Raw genomic sequence first — 21,586 nt, forward strand, 5'->3', positions numbered from 1 at the left:
CACTGTTCCCACTAAAAGTGAATGTAGGTATTAACACTGTGATGCCTTTTTTATGTTTATGTTTGATATGTATGCATCTGGTGCTGGCCCAGCCAGTCTGTCAAATTTAAAAAGTCAATGTGGCCACTGAGCCAAAAAGTTTGCCCACCCCTGTTGTAGAGTCTCCCTGTCCTGTGGGGGCGGGCCTTGTGGAGCATTTTGTCCTTTGGCTGTTTGCCCTGTCTGTCTTTGAGACTCTAAGTATATGCAGTTAGAGGTGGCCAGCTCTTGGAGGAGCTTTGCTCTACTCTGTGCTTTTTGCCTTCCTCGTACTGTTTACGTTTTGTAATTATATTCTCTAATTAAATGGACCACTGTTTGTGTTTTTTTAAACATAGGGATCTGTTTTAAATATTCCTGATTCATGTGTGAATGTTAGTGTGTTTATATGTGAGAAGCTGACTTGCAGCTAAATGTAGGAGCATCAGATTAAGCCTTTAGGTTTGATAGTTATTGAAGCTGTAGCCCACAGATGACGAGGACCTTCATCACCTGGAAGACTTAGAGGATGAAGGAAAATGTTGAATTTTCTGTGACATCATCAGCATGCAGGCATTGCTAAAAGGAAAACTACCACAGCCTCACACATGTAAACAAACTGAGAATGAGCTGTGATTAGTATGTTCAGATGGATCTAATAACCGATGTCCACCTGGCAGTCACATTTCAGGTGAAGATGACAGCTGAGGTTAGTAAGGAAGGAAGGTTGAGTTTCTCTGTTCCTCCCTGTAAACATTCCGAGACATGGCTGCACTCACATCTCCCGGACCACAGCGCGGCCGTACCCGGCTTCAGGACTGTTCGGGCGGACAGAGACGTTGTGCAGAGCGGCAAGAAGAAAGGTGGAGGGATTGAAGTCTATGTGAACGAGAGGTGGTGCAATCCCGACCACGTGTGTGTGAAGGAACGTTTCTGTAGCCCGGACATTGAACTTCTAGCCGTGGGGATGCGCCCTTATTATTTACCGAGGGAGTTCACGTCCGCCATTGTTATCGTTGTTTACATTCCTCCATCAGCCGACGCAGAGGCAGCAGTGGACACCATCCACTCCACTGTGGCTAAACTACAGACTCAGCATCCCGGTGCATTTTTGGCAGTTACTGGAGACTTTAACCAGTCTGGATAAAGTACTGCCAACTTTGCACCAGTATGTGAACTGCCCCACAAGGAACAATAAAACTCTGGACTTACTGTATGCTAATGCCATGGATGCATACAGTACTACTGCCCTTCCCCCCCTTGGTAGATCGGACCACAACCTGGTCCTGCTGACTCCCAGGTATGTCCCCCTGGTGCAGAGGCAGCCTGTGACCACCAGGACTGTGAGGAGGTGGACACAGGAGGCCAAAGACGCCCTGCAGGACTGCTTTGGGTCCACGGACTGGAATGTGCTGTTTGGACCACATGGGGAGGACATCAACAGCATGACGGACTGTATCACAGAATACATCAAATTCTGTGAACACACCACCGTACCATCCCGGACTGTAAAATGCTTCCCCAACAATAAGCCGTGGATCACCAGTGACCTGAAAGTTCTTCTTAATAAGAAGAAAGCAGCCTTCAGGTCTGGGGACAGGGAGGAGCTCAGGAGAGTGCAGCGCCACCTGAAGGAGAAGATGAGTGAGTGCAAGGACTCCTACAGGAGGAAGCTGGAGGCCAAACTCCAGCAGAACAAGGTGAGGGAGGTGTGGACCTGTATGAAGGAGATTACTGGGTTCAAGGGGCGAGAGAGACAACCAGGGGGAGCCTGGAGAGGAACAACCAGGGGGCTCCCTGAAGAGGTCAAATGAACTAAACTGTTTCTTCAACAGATTTAGTTCACCGCCCTCATCTGTCTCCTCCACACCTCACACCTCCAAAACACCTCTGCTGCCTCCCCCCTCCCCCTCTGCGCCCCCTGGTGAACTGCATAGAGCCCTCAATCTCACAGGGCTCTTCCTCCATCGACACCTCGACACCCCCCCCACACACACACACACACACACACACACACACACCCCTCACCCCCCTCTCTGTGACGACTGGCCAGGTTAGGAGACAGCTGGAGAGAATCCACCAGCGCAAGGCTGCAGGACCTGACGGCATCAGCCCCGTGGTCCTGAAGACCTGCGCCGCCCAGCTGGCTGAGGTCCTACAACACCTCTTCAACCTGAGCCTGAAGCAGGAGGAGGTCCCGGTGCTGTGGAAGACGTCCTGTCTGGTTCCTGTCCCCAAGAAGAAGACTCCATCTGGCCTCAACGACTACCGACCAGTTGCCCTCACATCTCATGTGATGAAGGTGCTGGAGAGGCTGGTCTTGGCCCACCTCAGGCCGCTGGTGAAATCTTCTCTGGACCCTCTACAATTTGCATACCAGCCTCGTGTGGGAGTGGACGACGCCATCATCTAACTGCTGCAACGAGCTCAGTCTCACCTGGATGGAACCGGTGAATCTGTGAGAATCACCTTCTTTGATTTCTCCAGTGCATTCAACACCATCCAACCACTGCTGCTGAGTGAGAAGCTGCGGGTGGTGGTGGGGGTAGTGGGGGTGGACACGTCTCCTGAATCACTGACTACCTCACCACAGACCACAGTTTGTCCGTCTGGGCAGTGTGCTGTCTGATACGGTGGTCAGTGGTACTGGAGCTCCTCAGGGAACTGTTCTATCTCCCTTCCTGTTCACCTTATACACAACTGACTTCCAGAACAACTCAGAGGCCTGCCATCTGCAGAAGTTCTCTGATGACTCTGCAGTGGTAGGATGTATAAGGGATGGACGGGAGGATGAGTCAGTGGACGGTGTATAAAGGATGGATGGGAGGATGAGTACAGGGCAGTAGTGGAGGACTTTGTGGAGTGGGCGGGAAGGAATCACCTGCTCCTGAACGTGGCCAAGACCAGAGAGATGGTGGTCGACTTCAGGAGGAAGACGACGGCTCCACAACCGCTGAGAGTTCTGGGAGAGGAGGTGGACATGGTGGAGGAGTACAAGTACCTGGGTGTGTCCATCGACAACAGACTGAAATGGAAGACCAACATCAATGCTGTCTACAAGAAGGTGATGAGTCAACTCTTTTTCTTGAGGAAACTTCGATCCTTCAATGTGTGCAGCATGATGCTGGAGATGTTTTACCAGTCTGTTGTGGCCAGTGCTTTGTACTTCGCTGGGGTCTGCTGGGGGAGCAGCATTGGAGCCGGTGACACCAACAAACTTAACAAGCTGGTTAAGAAGGCCGGCTCCATCATCGGCTACAAACTAGATAGTCTGGAAAAGGTGGTGGAGAGGAGGACGCTGAACAAACTATTGCCCATCTTGGATAATCCTGTCCACCCTCTCAACCACCTGCTGCAGGGACAGCGGAGCACTTTCTCTAAAAGATTCCTCCAGCTCCGCTGTCACAAGGACAGATACAGGAGATCATTCCTGCCCACTGCCATAAGACTTTACAATAACTCACCTCTGTCAAAATCCATCACAGTACAATAACACTGTTGACTGTGTTTACTGTGTATATATATATATATATATATGGTTTGTTGTATATAATATATATATAGATATTTAATGTACTGTATATATACTGTATGTACTGTGCATTTTATATTTTATATTTATATTTTTACTGCTATTTTATTTTATTGCTTTTCTATTATATTATTCTATTATTATTTTTATTCAATTGTTTCTATTATTGCTTCTGTATGTATGCTGCTGTGGCGAAAAAATGTCCCCTCGGGGATTAATAAAGTATATACCTACCTACCTACCTACCTACCTACGATAAAATATGAGGTAGGACAGGTAAGAGCAACAAAAGCATGTAAAAGTAATTAAAAGGATGATGAAAGGAATGGAAGCGTGAAGGATGTAAATAATGAAAAGCAAATAGATGAAAAGAAACTTTTAAAATTAAATATAATAAAATTTAAATCTGTCTAAAATTAGGGCTGAAGAGGTGTTTTTTCAACTCATACAAACATAAAACTTCTTCATCTTCAGACACTTACATTCCCAGCAGGGTTGAAGGTTTTTGACTGTGACTCTACATACAATAAAGTGCACCTTGAATTTGGGTTAGTCCTACCTATGTTACCACAAAGTTTTTTCTGAAACCATTCCTGGTCTGGATTTTACAGTCGTTATGTTCTCTTTTTCATGGTTTTACATCAAAACATCTGAATTCAGGTTTATTTTCACTTTTGTTGTTTGCGTACAGTAATGCTTTTATTTGTGCCTCGTGAAGATCTTCAGGCTGCGTTTCTGCACAAATACACCTGCTGTACAAATTAAGTCATTCTTATAATTATCAATGAAAGGAAGCCAATAACTGACAGACTTCTCATTGATGGTAAATCTGATTAACACCATTTAAATTCTGACCCAAAGCTACAACCATAATAAACTTCTTATGCAAGGTAAACGTGTGTGTGTGTGTGTGTGTGTGTGTGTGTGTGTGTGTGTGTGTGTGTGTGTGTGTGTGTGTGTGTGTGTGTGTGTGTGTGTGTGTGTGTGTGTGTGTAATGACTCAGGAGTTGCAGTGCGAGGTGAGGTGTGTCAGTGTGCAGAATGAGTGATTACAGTGGACAGTAATCCTGCAGGTGGATTAGCAGGTGGTATTAGGGGAAGTGGGGGTGTAGCACACCGCCACCTCTGAACTGTCACAATATGGAACAGCAGCTCGCCGGTGCCTAACCTCCGTCTGCTTCACCCCAGCAGCACACACACACTCAACCCTTAACACACTGTGCACACACTCCACACAACCAGGACAGAGGCCAGAGACCTGTTGAAAGGGTTCATCACAACACTGTACCGCTGCTGCTGTTGTATACACATCAAATCTTGTGTCTCTGCTTCCATCCCACTTCCTGTTCCACCTGTACCACTTCCACATGTTGAAGTCCCCTTGTGAAAGACACTGAACCTCAAGTTCCTCACAATGGGAGGCGAGTTCCTCTGCTGACTGTGGTGTGTGTGTGTGTGTGTGTGTGTGTGTGTGTGTGTGTGTGTGTGTGTGTGTGTGTGTGTGTGTGTGTGTGTGTGTGTGTGTGTGTGTGTGCGTGCGTGTGTGTGTGTGCGTGAATTGGTGGATTTGAGACCACGAAAGTAAACAGGTCCTGTATAAGTGCAGTGCTCTACATTGCCGAATATGAGAGTGACTTCACACCGTCGTTGAAGAGGAGCGGACCAGAACAATCTACAGCCTGTATGGGAAGGAGGTGTGTTGCACTGCAAATGGTGTTAACACCAGACTTCTTTGTTGCCCTCCTAAAAGAAAAAATGCATATCTGTATCCATGTGTGTAATTGTGCTGAATACGGAAAACAATTTTTTTTGGATAAAACTGCACATTTTAGAGTGACCTTTTATTGTGACCAGTCCAAGGTACAATAATTATGCTGTTTAATCAGCGTCTTGATGTGGATGAATCATTTTGATAAAGGTGAAGTGTTCACTAACACAGATTTTTAGCAAATTTTTAAACACAATTTGAGAGAAATAAACCTTTTGTGTTCATAGAAGAAGTCTTAAATCCCCCAACTTATTGAAAATGGGAGCGAAAACAAGAGTGTTGCATTAATATTTTTGTAGAGAGCAGATAAAGGCAACCTACAAATGAGATAGAAATATTATACTGTCATTTATTATTGAGAAAAATTATCCAATATTATGTATCTGTGTGAACCTCTATCAGATCATCTGGAGGTGAAATTGGAGTCAGATGTTTTCAGTCAGTGGAATGATAATGGATGAGGGGCCGCTCTGTTTTATTTACATCACAGGGATAAAAAACTTTTGTGCAATCATGTAATCGTATCTCGGCACAACAGAAGAGGAGAATCTCAGAAAAAGAGTTGTTGATGCTCATCAGGCTGGAAAAGGTTAAAAAATTATCTCTAAAGAGCTCCGACTCCATCAATCCACAGTCAGACAGACAGACTGGGTAAAAACCACAGACTGGATATAAAAGAGTTCGTAGCTTCAGGTCTCTAAAATGGTTCTGATCCAGAAGTGTCTTCAGCTGCAATACCAGCGAGTGCCACTAGAGGTCGGCTCCAAAAAGCCTCCGGCTCCATAGACTCCCATTCAACTTCTCTCATCAAATCCAAAGTGAATAAAATGTGTCCATCAGTTATCTTGGTGTTGTTAGCTAAAGTCACTCCTTCTTCTTAGTTTTCTGGAGGTCCATCTGAAAATAATCCCTCATTCATTAGAAAAGAAGATTCAAGAAGACCTGTTTTGGGGGCGTGTCTGTTTGATTGACAGGCCTGTGGTGCAGTCAGGTTACAGCTATCGGTGGGCGGGACGTAGTATTGTCAGGTTTCCAATCAGATCGGTCAGATCCACCGCTGGCTCCTCCCCCAGCTCGTCCAAATATGGTCACTTCCTGCTCTGAACTGCTCTGAACTAACAAAGATGGTGACGGACAGAATCTGAACTGGAAAAACGTATTGTTGATGCTTGAGACCAAAATAAAACTCTTTGATTTAAATGTGAAGTCTTATGTTTGGAAAAAATAAAACATTGCAAACCAACATAAGAATTTCATCCCCTCTGTGGGACATGGTGGTGGGAGTGTTGTCACCTGGTTTACTGCACCAGGACAGCATGATACCATTAATATCAGAATGAAATCTGAATTATAGCAGGGAATTCTTCAGGAAAATGTTAAGACATCTGTCGGGGAACTGAATCTGAAGAGAAAGCGGGTCATGCAGCATAACAACAACCATCAACACACACATTGTTTCACCTAACAACAGGTAAAGAAGAATAAAGGGAATGTTTTGGAAGTCCTGACCTCAATCCGACAGGAAGGTTGTGGAAGGACCTGAAGTGAGCCGGTCATGTGAGGAAACAGTTCTGTACAGAAGAACAGGTTAAAACTCCTCAGAGCTGACATCCAATAATGATCGACAATTACCAGAAATGTGTAGTTGCAGTTATTTCTGCACAATACTGAAAGTCGTATGTAATATTTGATCCTTTTTCTCAATCCATAAATGGCTGTGCTTATTTTTGCGATCTCATTTGCTTAATTGGGTTCTTATCTATTTCTAAAACTGTTATGCAAATGTGATGTTTCAGGTCACTTTGTAATCTTTTTTTAAGAGAAGTTGTGATATCAAGTTTGTGCAAAGCAGCGCTATTATTTGCTGGTTGATCCTTCATGGATGCAGATCATAATCTCTGAATAATCCATGACTGTAAATTGTATTGATACAAACCTGCAGCAGCATCACATGATATGTGAGTTGTTGTAAATGGCCTCTCATTTATAGCAGGCGTAAGGTGGAGGCCCCTCTGAGCTTTATGCTTGTTTTCTTTACACTCTGTTAAAGGTTGAAGGTGATAACAAATGAGATGTCTCAAAGAAGAAGAAGAAAAAATCAGATAAGAAAAACTACCTGGTGGAACAGAATCTTTGGGTTCCTGCGTTCTCCTTTTGCACCTTAATTTCATATATTAATTCATCAGTGGTTTTCAGTCATGACCACACTCTCTTTCTTCCAGTGATGAATTGCTGAAGTTTTGGTGAAAATCCTTTGAGAGAACGAGCAGCTTTTTTTCTTTACTGCAGCAGAGAGGGGAAGAAGATAAAAAGGGGGCTGATGATTGAGTGTGCTCTGACCTCTGGTGGACGGCCGTCTTTACCTCTTTCAGACTGGTTTAATTTGGTTAAATGGGCAGGCCAAATAAAAATAAGAATTAATTTAGCAATATGTTTTTGTGTGGCTATAGTATGATGAGTTAAGATAAATCTAAAATGCATTGTGGTATGTTTGCATTCATGAAAATGCATTCTTTAAAGCTAGACTGGGTCATTAATCTATAAAAGAGTGCACGAAATTTAAAAAAAAAAAAAAAAGTTGAAATAGAGACAACCAGAAAATAAGAGATCCAAACTGAAACGTTCTTGTTAACAGAAATCATTTCTGACATCTTTTGGAACAGGCGATGCTTTCTTTTGGGCTAAAACCACAGACTGTCTGTAAAAGGAAACACAGAACCGCTAGATGGCACCATTGTACATGTGACGCGTTGAATCTGTCACTAATATGCACCACGAAGAAGAAAAGGCACATGCTGCCTTCCTTGACCTCGGGATAAGTAGGAAAGTAGGGACGCATCAGAAGTCTTAAATTATCTAATGCTGCGAAGTCAAATCGTTTTTAAACTTGAAGAGGATATCTGATGTCAGTCTATAACAGGATGGACCGCTGTTTAAAAAAAAAATCATTTAAAGGTGCTTTAATTCAGAAAATAGTCCTCTTCATTGTGTCTCTAAAGCATTAAAACCTACGTAGCCGATAAACCTGAACGCAGCTCCTACCAAACCCGGATGTTTTGCTTCTTGGTCACTTGGTCAAGTGTTATATACGCCGGAGAGGGTTATTATCTTCAAATTAACATCATTATTACAGACAAGTGGGCGTTCATCTTCTCTTTTGCGAGTGTTAGTTATATTTTGAAAGTAATAACGGGAAGTTGGTTCTGTCGGAGCCCCAAAGGACCATGAACGCGTCCAGCTCTGAGCGCTCCTCCTGAAGCCAGCGGTGCCTCCTGCAGGATGCTGCGGGAGTCGTACCCCTTCGTGGAGGACAGTTTCAGCCGCTTCCCGTCGCAGAGCAACATCTACGGGCTGTGTGAGGCCGGGGAGCAGCAGCTGCTGGCGGCCACGCTCAAAGGGAAGGTGGTGTGTTTCAGGTACCAGGAGCTGCAGCAGAAAGTCCGGCCGGTGGCCAGAGAGGTCCAGTTCACCTACATACCAGGTGAACACGAGCTCACACACTTTCACACCTTCATCAAACCTCTGGTGAGCGGACCAGGGAGGGACGTGGTCGGGAAACCTGTGGAGACTTCAGACGGAGTCGCTGAGGAGGAGAGGAGTTTTACTCCAGTTCATTGTCGAGGCACTTTTGTTTCCAGTTTATCATCGTTTTTACTTCACTTCATTTCAGAGGACAATATTGTACTTTCTGTACACATGTATTCAACAGTTTAAAGATGTTTGAAATAGAAATCTTGATGAAGATGAATCCTGTGGCTCCTAAAGTTTCTGGCTTGTGAACCGTTTATCTTCTTGTCATATTTCAGATATCAGAGAACAAACAGATCAAAGAAAAGTCTACTAAAACTAGATTTGTGCATCTGAGGACCTCAATGGTTGGTGACCCCTCAGAGGGACTAAACCTTAGGTTGGGAACCACTGGAGTAAAGTAATTAACTTTATATAAAGTTATTAACGCTGGCTCCACCCCAAGGATTATTGTTCGTGATCTGAAAACATATATATATTATATATATAATATATATATATATATCAGTTATGGAGGCAGAACAACTTTTCCTACTTTTCCGACTTCATGCATATTTATTTTGCTGACAATAATTCTGTTGTTAGAAGTAAGTGTTTGGAAAGAAGCATAAATATACAAATAAGCACAATTCATGAGTACATACAAAATAAATAAGCATTATTAATTGTTATATGTAAACAATGACATATAAAAGGAATTATGCCATTATTGCTACACATGCAGTTGATACTGTACTGCTGATATAGTGTAATATATTAGTGATTGTAAAATTGTATTATTTCAAATTTGTTTAACAATCAACAGCATTTTTAATTCCTCATCAGTCTTTTAATAAGCTATCAGAAGATGAACATTTCAGTCAGGATTTACGTTTTACATTTCACATATTTAAACTGAACCACCAAGCGATGGCCCACAGTGTGTTTGAAGTAGAAAATGTCCTAAAAAGATGTTCTTTCAGTTCCCTGAAACACGTCATGTGTAAATTGTAAGATGTAGATGAAGTTATCGGTCGATGCTGCACAGATTCCATCCCGTTTTCTTTCCTCTAGTTGATGCAGAGATCGTATCAATTGATGCCTTCAACAAGTCTCCACCCAAAAGAGGCCTGGTGGTGGGCATCACCTTCATCAAGGTATTTTACCTCATGAGTCATGTCATGTATGAACTGTATGAAATTGATGTGAAGACTGTGATAGCAGCCTTGTTTCTAACGGCCGACCTCCTGCAGGACTCTGGCGACAAAGCCACTCCCTTCCTGAACATCTACTGTGACTACGAGCCCGGCTCAGAGTTCAACCTGGAGTCCATCGCACGTGAGTGAAGCGGCGTCCAGATGTGAGCGGCGCTCGCTCCAGCAGATGTTTTAATGTGCTGACGATGGCGTGTTTCTGTGAACAGAAAGCTGCCTGAATCTGGAGCTGCAGTTCACGCCCTTCCAGCTCTACCACACAGAGTAAGTTCACTCTGCAGGTCCGATCACAGGAGGCCAGATTTATTCAGGAAAACATAGAAAACAACCATAATCAACTGTGAATATTTCTCAGTTTCAACATTTGATATGTTGTCTTTGGTCTATTTTCAATTATTATTGGTTTACACGATTTTATTAAATCATCACAATCTGTTTTTATTTACGTTTTGCTCAGCGTCCCAACTTTTTTGATTTGTAAATCAAAAGTACTCAATAACACTTTCATAAAGTCTTGTATTTTTTTTTTACCTTTTGCACATTTCCAGGTTTATGTGATTATTCGTTATAATCAATAGAAAAACACAGTTGAGTAAAATGTCAACTCCTGTAAAATATTTAAGACATACTGATTCTATTGTAGCATTTGATAACTGTAATATTAAAAAAAAAAAATTAGATTCTATTGCTGTACTGGATTATTATGTGTTCGTGGTGCAGTGATTCAGTTTCTCAGCAGGAATCAGTCTTTTTAAACTAGCTTCTATACAAATGTGTGTGTGTGTGTGTGTGTGTGTGTGTGTGTGTGTGTGTGTGTGTGTGTGTGTGTGTCTGTCTGTCTGTCTGTCTGTGTGTGTGTGTGTGTGTGTGTGTGTGTGTGTGTGTGTGTGTGTGTGTGTGTGTGTGTGTGTGTGTGTGTGTGTGTGTCTGTCAGAGTGCAGTGTACTGACGGAGGCAGTGAGACGGTGTTTCTGCTCAGCGGTCACGACCAGAAGATCCACCTGTACAAGGAGGTCAGATCAAACACTGGATCGTATATATATGAGATTATCTGTGTGAAGGTGTGTTTGTTTTTTCGTTCCTTCAGTAGCGCCTTTCAAAAGTATATCAATAATTTTCTAAACATATTTTCAGAGTCCGTTGAGGTGGTTTGGTTCTTGCCCTTTCAGGACACCCAGAACATGTGGAGGAGATTATATATTTCATGTGGCTTGAGATTGTGTTGAACTTTCTGTTCCACTCTATTTATTCAACAGCTTTAGATTTGAGTTACTTTGAGGACGAAAAGGTTTAAAATACAACTTGATAAAGATGAATCCTGTGGGTCCTAAAGTTTTACTTTGATGAACAGCAATTCTGGAGCTTTTGCTCACATCACCTGGTCTTCATCAGCAAATGGAGTTTGCACAGCTGTTATGGAAATGTAGATGTTTGAACACTTCCTAAAAAGATTTAAAGTCTGTAGGAGACTTTGATTCATTGTGAAACATCATTCAGCCTGAGTGTCTCCGACAGAACGCCTCCCTGCACCAGTTCGAAGAGCAGCCGGTGGAGAGACTCTTCCCTGAACTACAACAGCTGCCCAGCAAGTGAGTTCCTCCTCAGAGCGCCCTCAGCTCTGTGTGGCGAGAGATCAGCAGCTTGTGTGTTGCTCTTTATTTCTGCTTGTTAATCAGCCTCATGATTTTTTTCCAGAATCCAATTTACTTTAGTGGGACTGATGTATACAAGAATGTTAAAGATAAAAATCCCCCATATCTCATTAACTAAAGTGTCAGTAATGAAAGAATAAAAACGTGATGAGAAAGTCTGAAGACAGAAAGAAATTACAAACAAAAATAAAAGTAACAGCAGCAGACAAATAAAAGAGAACCGAGTCAGCAGCGTTCACAGCAGAAGACGAGATAACGGGTGGAGAATAAAGGCGGCAGCATCAGGGACGCTGCACGCTGAAAGCAAAGAATGGTTGTTTGTTTCAGGGGATATGTGAGTTTTTTTCCCCAGATTTGAGAGTTTATAGGTTCTTTGCAGCAGCATCTTTATGGGTTTTTGACAGATATGCTTTTAAACTACAACCTGAGTGGTTTTGTGGCTTCATACCACGAGGCAGTAATTTAGTTCTGCTTCTGTTTGACCAAAAGTTTCAGCCTTCGTTGTGTTTAATGAGCCACACTTCTTCGTCGTCTCATGTTGGACTGAGAGCAGTGACTCCAATGTCCCTTCTGGTGGTACAATGTGGTGTAATAAGAGAGGACAGCCCGGGGCGAGCTCGTATTAACTATAGTTTTAGTTTTTGCATGTTATAAACTAAAAATGTTACATATTGCACCTGTAAATGTAGGCGTGATTCATAACCCTCCATGTTTGTGTGTCCCTTCCCTCCATGCAGTGTGTTATGGTTGGATATGTTAAATACAGCTGGTGGCCGGCGACTCTCAGCGTTTGGCTGTCAGAACGGCTCCGTTGGACTGGCGCTGGTCAACCAGGCAGTACCAGGTGAGGGAAACACAATAATATCCCTGAGATTCAGAGAGGTTCAGCTCTGTCACGTGACTGTCAGATGAAAGACTGCGTGGGAAAATAGTGCAACAATTAAGAATAATAGATAGACAGATACTTTATTAATCCTGCAAGGGGAAAGTTTTTCGCTACAGCAGCATTTATAGATACAGGGCAAAGCAATACAAATAACACAATCAAAAATAGAGGTCGTAAAAAATATTAAATATAAAAATGTAAAAATGCACAATATACAGTATATACAATAAAAATATGTGATGGATTTGGAAGTGGAGTTATGAAGAAGTTCAGATGGGCCTGACCATGTTTTTAAAACTCCAGCGGGTATACAGGACTCTGTCTTGAGGGAAATTTTTAAATCTGCATAAAACCTAAAACCAGTTCTTTGTTGCTACATGAGAAGTGAAGTGGAAAACTGTCCTGTGGTCTGAGACAAAGTTTAAGATTCTTTTTGGAGATCATGGACGCTGCATCCTCCAGGTTAAAGAGGAGAGGGACCATCCAGCTTGTTATCAGCTCAGTTCTAAAGCCAGCATCTGTGATGGTACAGGGATGCATTAGTGCACATGGCATGGGTAGCTTGAACATCTGGAAGGAAGCATTAATGCTGAATGATATATTCAGGTTTTGGAGCAACATATGCTGCCATCCAGACAACGTCTCTTTCAGGGAAGGTCTTGTTTATTTCAGCAGAACAACATCCAACCACATTCTGCACGTATTCCAACAGCATGGTTCTCTAGTAGAAGAGTCCGCCGATAAACTGGCCTCCTGCAGTCCAGACCTGTCAATCATTGAAAACATCTGGAGCATCAGGACATGAACAATACAACAAAGGAGACCCTGAACTGTTGAGCAGCTGAAATCCTCTATCAGGCTAGAATGGGACCACATTTCACTTTCAAAACTCCAGCAACATGTTGCTGACATCAAAATCAAAATGAGCATATATTTTTCATAAAACAATAAAACTTCTCAATTTCAACATTTGATATGTTGTCTCTATTTTATGTTAAATATTGGTTTCTATGATTTGCAAATCATCACAGTCTGTTTCTTACATTTTCCACAGCGTCCCAACTCTTTTGGAGTCAGAGTTGTAACGAAGCCACACACACTCGTGCTGTGCTGAGAAGAGGGCTATTACCACGTTCACAACTAATTCTTCTGACCATAATTATCAGTCGCTGTCAGAAAAACTGAACTTGTAATTTTGAGATGAAGCAACCAGAATTTCTCACCGATACCACGTTTCCCATTTGTTGGAAAGAACTCTCAAACTGTCTGCAATTAGTTTTAAATAATCAGTCTAAAGGAATACAGCATTCAAGGGACCCAGTAAATAATGACAATGAGACATGAAGCCCCTAAATGGAGTTCAACCGTCATTAGTTTTATCATGGCTATACATCTACAAAATGTGACACATTGCATTGTGGGATTAAATAGCATAAGGTCGTGTACCTGCCATGGACTTTTGTGGTTCCTTTCCACTGTGTTGATATTGTTCATAACTTTCGCACGCAAATTTTAAACACTCAAATACAATGGTGGACAGTAAATGTGGTGCAGCAGGTAATAAACAGCTATCTCAGACTCATATGAGGTCATCAGCCCAAATAAAATATGAGGATTTTTGCTGGGTGTGCAGGGCCTTCTAAAATAGTACATCCATGTAATGTGATAGTTTGACTCATTTTATTAATATCACGATCAGTCCTCGTGTTCACACGTCATCCACATGCATTAGGACCACCGTGTCATATCAGACCTACATGAATCTGTCCAAGTTCTCAATAGTGTAAAATCCTTTCATGAAAGTGGGAAGGAACAGATGTTGACACCAAAGTTTTGCATTAAATGTAGTCTATTTCATGATTTAAGGTAATATTTTTTTATCAATTATTTCATTTTTTTTTTACAGTTTGGTTTCATATCGGTGACAGCTGGATGCAGTCGTCCTTCATATCCTCGTAGTAGGAGAGTTTCTATGTGTGTTTTTAAAGATATTATGTGTTGTAATCAGAGGTGTTGCAGAGCTGGCGGGTCCACTTCGACAGTCCGATCTCTACAGTGCTGCTGTTCCCTCTGAGCTGCCGGACTGAGTCCAGCCAGCCGTGTGCACAGAGAAGTACGTCACTGCTCTGCTGCCATTTGTCTCGTCCTCATTTTACGATTCTGCAGTCGACCTTAAGATCATTGCTCTCTTTTCTTTTCCAGGGGAGGACATCGAAGGCTACAACCTCCTGGTAACCAGCACCATAGAGAAGGCCGTGGTCTACAGGTCAGAGCCCAGCGGCCTCAGAGAGCTGTTTCACATGTCCTCTCGCTGGTTCTGAAGCTGATGCTGTGTTTTATTGTGTCTGTTGTCTCAGAGAGGTCCAGGAGCGTGGCTTGTCCTGGTCTGTGTGTCTCTCAGAAAGTGACCAGTGGGACGCAGTGCTCTGTGCTCTGGTCATCGACCTGGACTTTGATGGACAGAAGGAGGTGCTGCTGGGAACGTATGGACAGGTCAGACCTCCTCTTCACTAAAGGATGTGTGGTTGATAGTGTGTTTTTCTCACTTGCTCAGCCTGTCGGTTCCTCCTGAAGACAAATCAAATGTTTCATTATATAATAAAGGTCTAGTTATGCTCTCAAATAGCTCGTTACAAGGAAGAAACAGGAAGAAATAGTGCCTATCTTAGGGTTTGCAGTCGTGGATGAATTTGTTGGTACTGTTAACAGCTCACTGAAAAAATGCTTCATTCCTCCTGAAAAGTGATGAAATTAAAATCAATTTTCTCACGTGTACCTGCAGCCTGTTGGTCTGTCACAGAGCAGAGCAACGAAAGTGTGAAAAAAGATGAATTATTGCACAAAGATTATTCTAAAAAGGCCTCAACAGATTTGTTGGTACCCACAGAAAATAAATTAAAAATATTTGTTTCACAGTGATATTTAAAATGAACTGTTACCTTGAATTAATAATCACACGTTTGTTCAGTGTTGTAATCAGTCATTAAGGCTGTTTAATGGAGACCAGATTCCTTCTGATGTTCGGTATCATCGTGGTCACCACACTGAACACGGAGCAGAGAGATGATCTCAACTGCAGCTGCACACATCAGGACCCAGTCCAAGGTCTGTGGGACTGGAGTCAGACTGCAGGAGGAACATGGAGCTGATGGGCCACAAAGAACCCAGGAGAACCTCGGAGGAGCTTTCTGAGTGCAGAGGGCTCAAAGAACCAAGGAGAACCTCGGAGAAGCTTTCTGAGTGCAGAGGGCTCAAAGAACCAAGGAGAACCTTGGAGAAGCTTTCTGAGTGCAGAGGGCTCAAAGAACCAAGGAGAACCTCGGAGAAGCTTTCTGAGTGCAGAGGGCTCAAAGAACCAAGGAGAACCTCGGAGAAGCTTTCTGAGTGCAGAGGGCTCAAAGAACCAAGGAGAACCTTGGAGAAGCTTTCTGAGTGCAGAGGGCTCAAAGAACCAAGGAGAACCTCGGAGAAGCTTTCTGAGTGCAGAGGGCTCAAAGAACCAAGGAGAACCTTGGAGAAGCTTTCTGAGTGCAGAGGGCTCAAAGAACCAAGGAGAACCTCCGAGAAGCTTTCTGAGTGCAGAGGGCTCCATAAAGACGACCAGGAGCAGTTTTCCAAGAGCAGAACAGCATATTAATGATAATACAAATGATAATGAGCTGAAAGCAGCCAGAACGGATCAGAACCAAACACTGGACTGTTCTGAAGTGTCTTTCTAAGTCCTGATCTGAATCTATTAAACATCTAAAGAGATGAAACATTCAGTCTGGAGGAGGACATCTTCAAACCTAAGACAGCTGGAGCTGGAAGAGACAGGAAGTCTCACTGAGAGACACACAGGTCATCTGTTTGAGTAATTGACTCTGAAGGTTGTAAAACAAAAAATTTGGTTGAGAGTCCCATCAATTTTGTCATTGCCATGTCCATTATTATTATTGTTATTATTTAATATATTCTGTTGAATCAAAACTCTAAATTGAAGTGAGATTTTTGTTAAATATGGATTAAATAATGATGGAAGGCTTTTTTTAAAGGAAGGATACCAACACATCCATCCACGACTACAGTGTGTGAGTCAGTTCATCAGCGTGGCTTCTTAGTGCCATTGTAATAGTTTTTGTAACTTTATGGCACAAAGAAATAAATAAAACACACAAACACTGCTGTCAACATGATGCAGCCGCTGCAGCTTTTTAACAACAACGACAGGCTTTTCCATGAAGAGTGATGTCACCAGTGTGTTTTACAGGATGTTTAGTGTCACTTTCATTCCTCTGATAAGAACGTCTGAATGATGTGCTGAGATCTTGATGATAACTTTATTATTGAACCTTCCTGTCATGCAGGAACTTCTTTGTTACAAATTCTTGCCGGCAGGAAGCGGACAAGACGGACGGTTTCAGCTACAGTGGAGGCGGAGCTTCAAAAGTCCTTTGCTGTCCATCATCTACTTGGACCTGACCGGGGACGGTTTGAGAGAGCTGGCTGTCCTCACGCTGAAGGGACTTCACATCCTACAGGTGTGTGTCTGTGTGACGGTGATCTGTGATGGAGTCACAGTGAAGCTTCCTCTCAGCGTCTCTCTGCTGTTGCTCTGCATGAACTGGGAAAAGATTTCAAGTTATTTTACCTGGAGAAGTAAACTGAAGTGAGGCTCAGGTAGCTGCTGACCTCTGTTGGCCACCAGGAGAACATGCAGCAGGACTGATACCTGAAAGGATAACTGCTGTCTCATCTCGGAGATTTCACCTCTCTTCATCCTTTCAGCACAGTCTGACCTGCACCGCTGACCTGGTCCTGGAGCGGCTCGCCCGGAGGGTGTCGGCGCTGACGGACGGCTCTGAGCTGGAGTCAGCTGACGGTCCAAACACGGAGCAGAAGGATGCTGCAGCTCACCAACAGGAGAGTGCAGCGCAGGCGCCGCCAGACCAACCGTAGCGTGTTTACATGTGCATGTCAGTGAAGGTTTGTCTGCATTAAAGGTGAAAATCAGACATCACGTTCAGAAGAGTGACTCTGCTTAATGAAGGCAGTTGAAATAAACAAAACCACATAGAGTTCATTGGAAATATGTGAAGATGTTGTAGTCCATGATATGATGATAGTGTACAATAATTTACAGATAATAAATGACACATTGTCGTCAATACAAACTCACTGTTGTTGTTGTTTCTCCTGTTGTTAAAGTGTTCCTTTTAATTTGATCTTTCATCACAGTGCGGTTGGATTATTTCACTCCTTTTCAATACAAATGTCCTTTTTATTTAGACCGTAATGTGTCTCAGAACTGAGACACCACGGAGCCGCTCAGTCAAACCCAGTTTCATGGGTCTGTCCTCAGCCCGCTTAGTTCTACACATAAATCACTTCTTAATCACACACTTGTTCAAGATTTGCAGAAAAACCCAAACACACAGAAACTTAAACACGTTTCACATTCCTCCGACTGAGTCACGTCAATACTTCAACTCACTTTAAAGAAACAAATGCTGTCCGCTCCTTTCAAACTGTAAAACTCTTGTGGAGTCTAGATTCACGTCTCCACTTTGAGAGATATTTACTTCACGAGCTGAATCTATTTTATCCGTTTCATCACTAAAACGTCATATTTTTTTCTGAACCACGAGGATGGATGAACTTACAGACAGTCCAGCAGCTTCTTAAACTCAAGTGTTCCTCATGTAGCCACAAACAACTGGTTTTAGGTTTTATGCAGCTTTTTCTATTTCCCTTAACAGAGTCCTGTACACCCGCTGGAGTTTTAAAAACATGGTCAGACCCATCTGAACGTCTTCATAACTCATGTAATTGTTTTCATTGATGTGTCTTAGTTGTTTTAGTTGGAAAGGTTAGGTTAGGTTAGGTAGTTACTTTATTAATCCCCGAGGGGACATTTTTTCGCTACAGCAGCATACAGAAGCAATAAGATAATAATAGAATAATAGAAAAGCAATAAAATAGCAGTAAAAAATATAAAATATAAAATGCACAGTATATACAGTACAGTATATATCTATATATATTATATACAAACAACCAAGAAACACAGTCAACAGTGTTATTGTTGTGTGATGGATTTTGCCAGAGGTGAGTTATTGTACAGTCTTATTGCGGTCGGCAGGAATGATCTCCTGTATCAGGAATGATCTCCTGTATCTGGAATGATCTCCTGTATCTGGAATGATCTCCTGTATCTGGAATGATCTCCTGTATCAGGAATGATCTCCTGTGTCAGGAATGATCTCCTGTATCAGGAATGATCTCCTGTATCTGGAATGATCTCCTGTATCTGGAATGATCTCCTGTATCAGGAACGATCTCCTGTATCAGGAACGATCTCCTGTATCAGGAACGATCTCCTGTATCTGGAACGATCTCCTGTATCAGGAACGATCTCCTGTGTCAGGAACGATCTCCTGTATCTGGAACGATCTCCTGTATCAGGAACGATCTCCTGTATCTGGAACGATCGCCTGTATCAGGAACGATCTCCTGTATCAGGAACGATCTCCTGTGTCAGGAACGATCTCCTGTATCTGGAACGATCTCCTGTGTCAGGAACGATCTCCTGTATCTGGAACGATCTCCTGTATCAGGAACGATCTCCTGTGTCAGGAACGATCTCCTGTATCTGGAACGATCTCCTGTATCAGGAACGATCTCCTGTATCAGGAATGATCTCCTGTATCAGGAACGATCTCCTGTATCAGGAACGATCTCCTGTATCAGGAACGATCTCCTGTATCAGGAATGATCTCCTGTGTCAGGAACGATCTCCTGTATCTGGAACGATCTCCTGTATCTGGAATGATCTCCTGTATCTGGAACGATCTCCTGTATCTTGAATGATCTCCTGTATCTGGAATGATCTCCTGTATCTGGAATGATCTCCTGTATCTGGAATGATCTCCTGTATCTGGAATGATCTCCTGTATCTGGAACGATCTCCTGTATCTTGAATGATCTCCTGTATCTGGAATGATCTCCTGTATCAGGAATGATCTCCTGTATCTGGAACGATCTCCTGTATCAGGAAGGATCTCCTGTATCAGGAATGATCTCCTGTATCTGTCCTTGTGACAGCGGAGCTGGAGGAGTCTTTTGGAGAACGTCCTCCTCTGTCCCTGCAGCAGGTGGTTGAGAGGGTGGACAGGATTCTCCAATATGGCAATAGTTTCCTCAGCGTCCTCCTCTCCACCACCTTTTCCAAACTGTCCAGTTTGCAGCCGATGATGGAGCCGGCCTTCTTAACCAGTTTGTTAAGTCTGTTGGTGTCTCCGGCTCCAATGCTGCTCCCCCAGCAGACCACAGTGAAGTACAGTTCACTGACCACAACAGATGGTAGAACATCTCCAACATCTCGCTGCACACATTGAAGGATCGAAGTTTCCTCAAGAAAAAGAGTCGACTCATCACCTTCTTGTAGACAGCGTTGATGTTGGTCTTCCATTTCAGTCTGTTGTCATGGAGACACCAGGTACTTATACTCCTCAACCATGTCCACCTCCTCTCCCAGAACTCTCAGCGGTTGTGGAGCCGTCGTCTTCCTCCTGAAGTCGACCACCATCTCTCTGGTCTTGGCCACCGTCCATTGACTCCTCCAGCCGTCCATCCCTTATACACCGTCCACTGACTCCTCCTCCCGTCCATCCCTTATACATCCTACCACTGCAGAGTCATCAGAGAACTTCTGCAGATGTCTTGACTCTGAGTTGTTCTGGAAGTCAGTTGTGTATAAGGTGAACAGGAAGGAGACAGAACAGTTCCCTGAGGAGCTCCAGTACCACTGACCACCGTATCAGACAGCACACTGCCCAGACGGACAAACTGTGGTCTGCCTGTCAGGTAGTCAGTGATCCAGGAGACGGTGGACGTGTCCACCCCCACCACCCGCAGCTTCTCACTCAGCAGCAGTGGTTGGATGGTGTTGAATGCACTGGAGAAATCAAAGAAAGTGATTCTCACAGAGTCACCGGTTCCATCCAGGTGAGACTGAGCTCGTTGCAGCAGGTAGATGATGGCGTCGTCCACTCCCACATGAGGCTGGTACGCAAATTGCAGAGGGTCCAAGAAGATTTCACCAGCGGCCTGAGGTGGGCCAAGACCAGCCTCTCCAGCACCTTCATCACATGAGATGTGAGGGCAACCGGTCGGTAGTCGTTGAGGCCAGATGGAGTCTTCTTCTTGGGGACAGGAACCAGGCAGGACGTCTTCCACAGCACCGGGACCTCCTCCTGCTTCAGGCTCAGGTTGAAGAGGTGTTGTAGGACCTCAGCTGGCTGGACAGCGCAGGTCTTCAGGACCCCGGGGCTGATGCCGTCAGGTCTTCAGGACCACGGGGCTGATGCCGTCAGGTCCTGCAGCCTTGCGCTGGTGGATTCTCTCCAGCTGTCTCCTAACCTGGCCAGTCGTCACAGAGAGAGGGGGTGAGGGGTGAGGGGGGGTCGATGGAGGAAGAGCCCTGTGAGATTGAGGGCTCTATGCAGTTCACCGGGGGGGGGGGGGGCAGAGGGGAGAGGGGGGAGGCAGCAGAGGTGTTTGGGAGGTGTGAGGTGTGGAGGAGACAGATGAGGGTGGTGAACTAAACCTGTTGAAGAAACAGTTTAGTTCATTTGACCTCTCCAGGTTCCCCCTAGTTGTTCCTCTCCAGGTTCCCCCTGATTGTTCCTCTCCAGGTTCCCTCTGGTTGTTCCTCTCCAGGTTCCCCCTGGTTGTTCCTCTCCAGGTTCCCCCTGATTGTTCCTCTCCAGGTTCCCCTCGGTTGTTCCTCTCCAGGTTCCCCCTGGTTGTTCCTCTCCAGGTTCCCCCTGATTGTTCCTCTCCAGGTTCCCCTTGGTTGTTCCTCTCCAGGTTCCCCCTGGTTGTTCCTCTCCAGGTTCCCCCTGGTTGTTCCTCTCCAGGTTCCCCCTGGTTGTTCCTCTCCAGGTTCCCTCTGGTTGTTCCTCTCCAGGTTCCCCCTGGTTGTCTCTCTCGCCCCTTGAACCCAGTAATCTCCTTCATACCGGTCCA

General features: G+C 44.0%; 1 protein-coding gene and 1 long non-coding RNA gene across 3 annotated transcripts in view; one reads left to right on the plus strand and one right to left on the minus strand.

The window, feature by feature from the left end:
• LOC138633394 (uncharacterized) overlaps positions 1 to 21,586 on the minus strand; it is a 160,249-nt gene that overhangs the window by 42,983 nt on the left and 95,680 nt on the right. The gene's annotated exons all lie outside the window — the stretch shown is intronic.
• kptn (kaptin (actin binding protein)) lies at positions 8,357 to 17,718 on the plus strand. Of its 2 annotated transcripts, none has more exons than XM_069719575.1 (12): positions 8,357 to 8,799; positions 9,900 to 9,982; positions 10,079 to 10,163; positions 10,249 to 10,303; positions 10,974 to 11,052; positions 11,555 to 11,628; positions 12,429 to 12,535; positions 14,586 to 14,690; positions 14,780 to 14,843; positions 14,935 to 15,070; positions 16,924 to 17,097; positions 17,345 to 17,718. In XM_069719575.1, the coding sequence occupies exons 1-12, from the start codon at positions 8,598 to 8,600 to the stop codon at positions 17,513 to 17,515; spliced, it is 1,335 nt and encodes a 444-aa protein (XP_069575676.1). In that variant the 5' UTR covers positions 8,357 to 8,597; the 3' UTR covers positions 17,516 to 17,718. The 2 variants fall into 2 exon arrangements, with proteins under 2 accessions (XP_069575676.1, XP_069575677.1); XM_069719576.1 differs by having other exon boundaries at positions 17,350 to 17,457.

This window comes from Brachyistius frenatus, unplaced genomic scaffold (assembly GCF_029030835.1).
Source record: "Brachyistius frenatus isolate BFR_SWC_R1_liver_20210118 unplaced genomic scaffold, ASM2903083v1 Contig_218, whole genome shotgun sequence".
Taxonomy (NCBI): Eukaryota; Metazoa; Chordata; class Actinopteri; family Embiotocidae; genus Brachyistius; species Brachyistius frenatus.

Excerpts from the sequence above, each read along its gene's own strand:
- kptn (XM_069719575.1), top strand. The coding sequence starts at position 8,598 with ATGCTGCGGGAGTCGTACCCCTTCGTGGAGGACAGTTTCAGCCGCTTC. Across the intron at positions 8,800-9,899 it reads CCAGTTCACCTACATACCAG|TTGATGCAGAGATCGTATCA; the intron begins GTGAACACGAGC and ends TCTTTCCTCTAG. Across the intron at positions 11,629-12,428 it reads CTACAACAGCTGCCCAGCAA|TGTGTTATGGTTGGATATGT; the intron begins GTGAGTTCCTCC and ends CCCTCCATGCAG.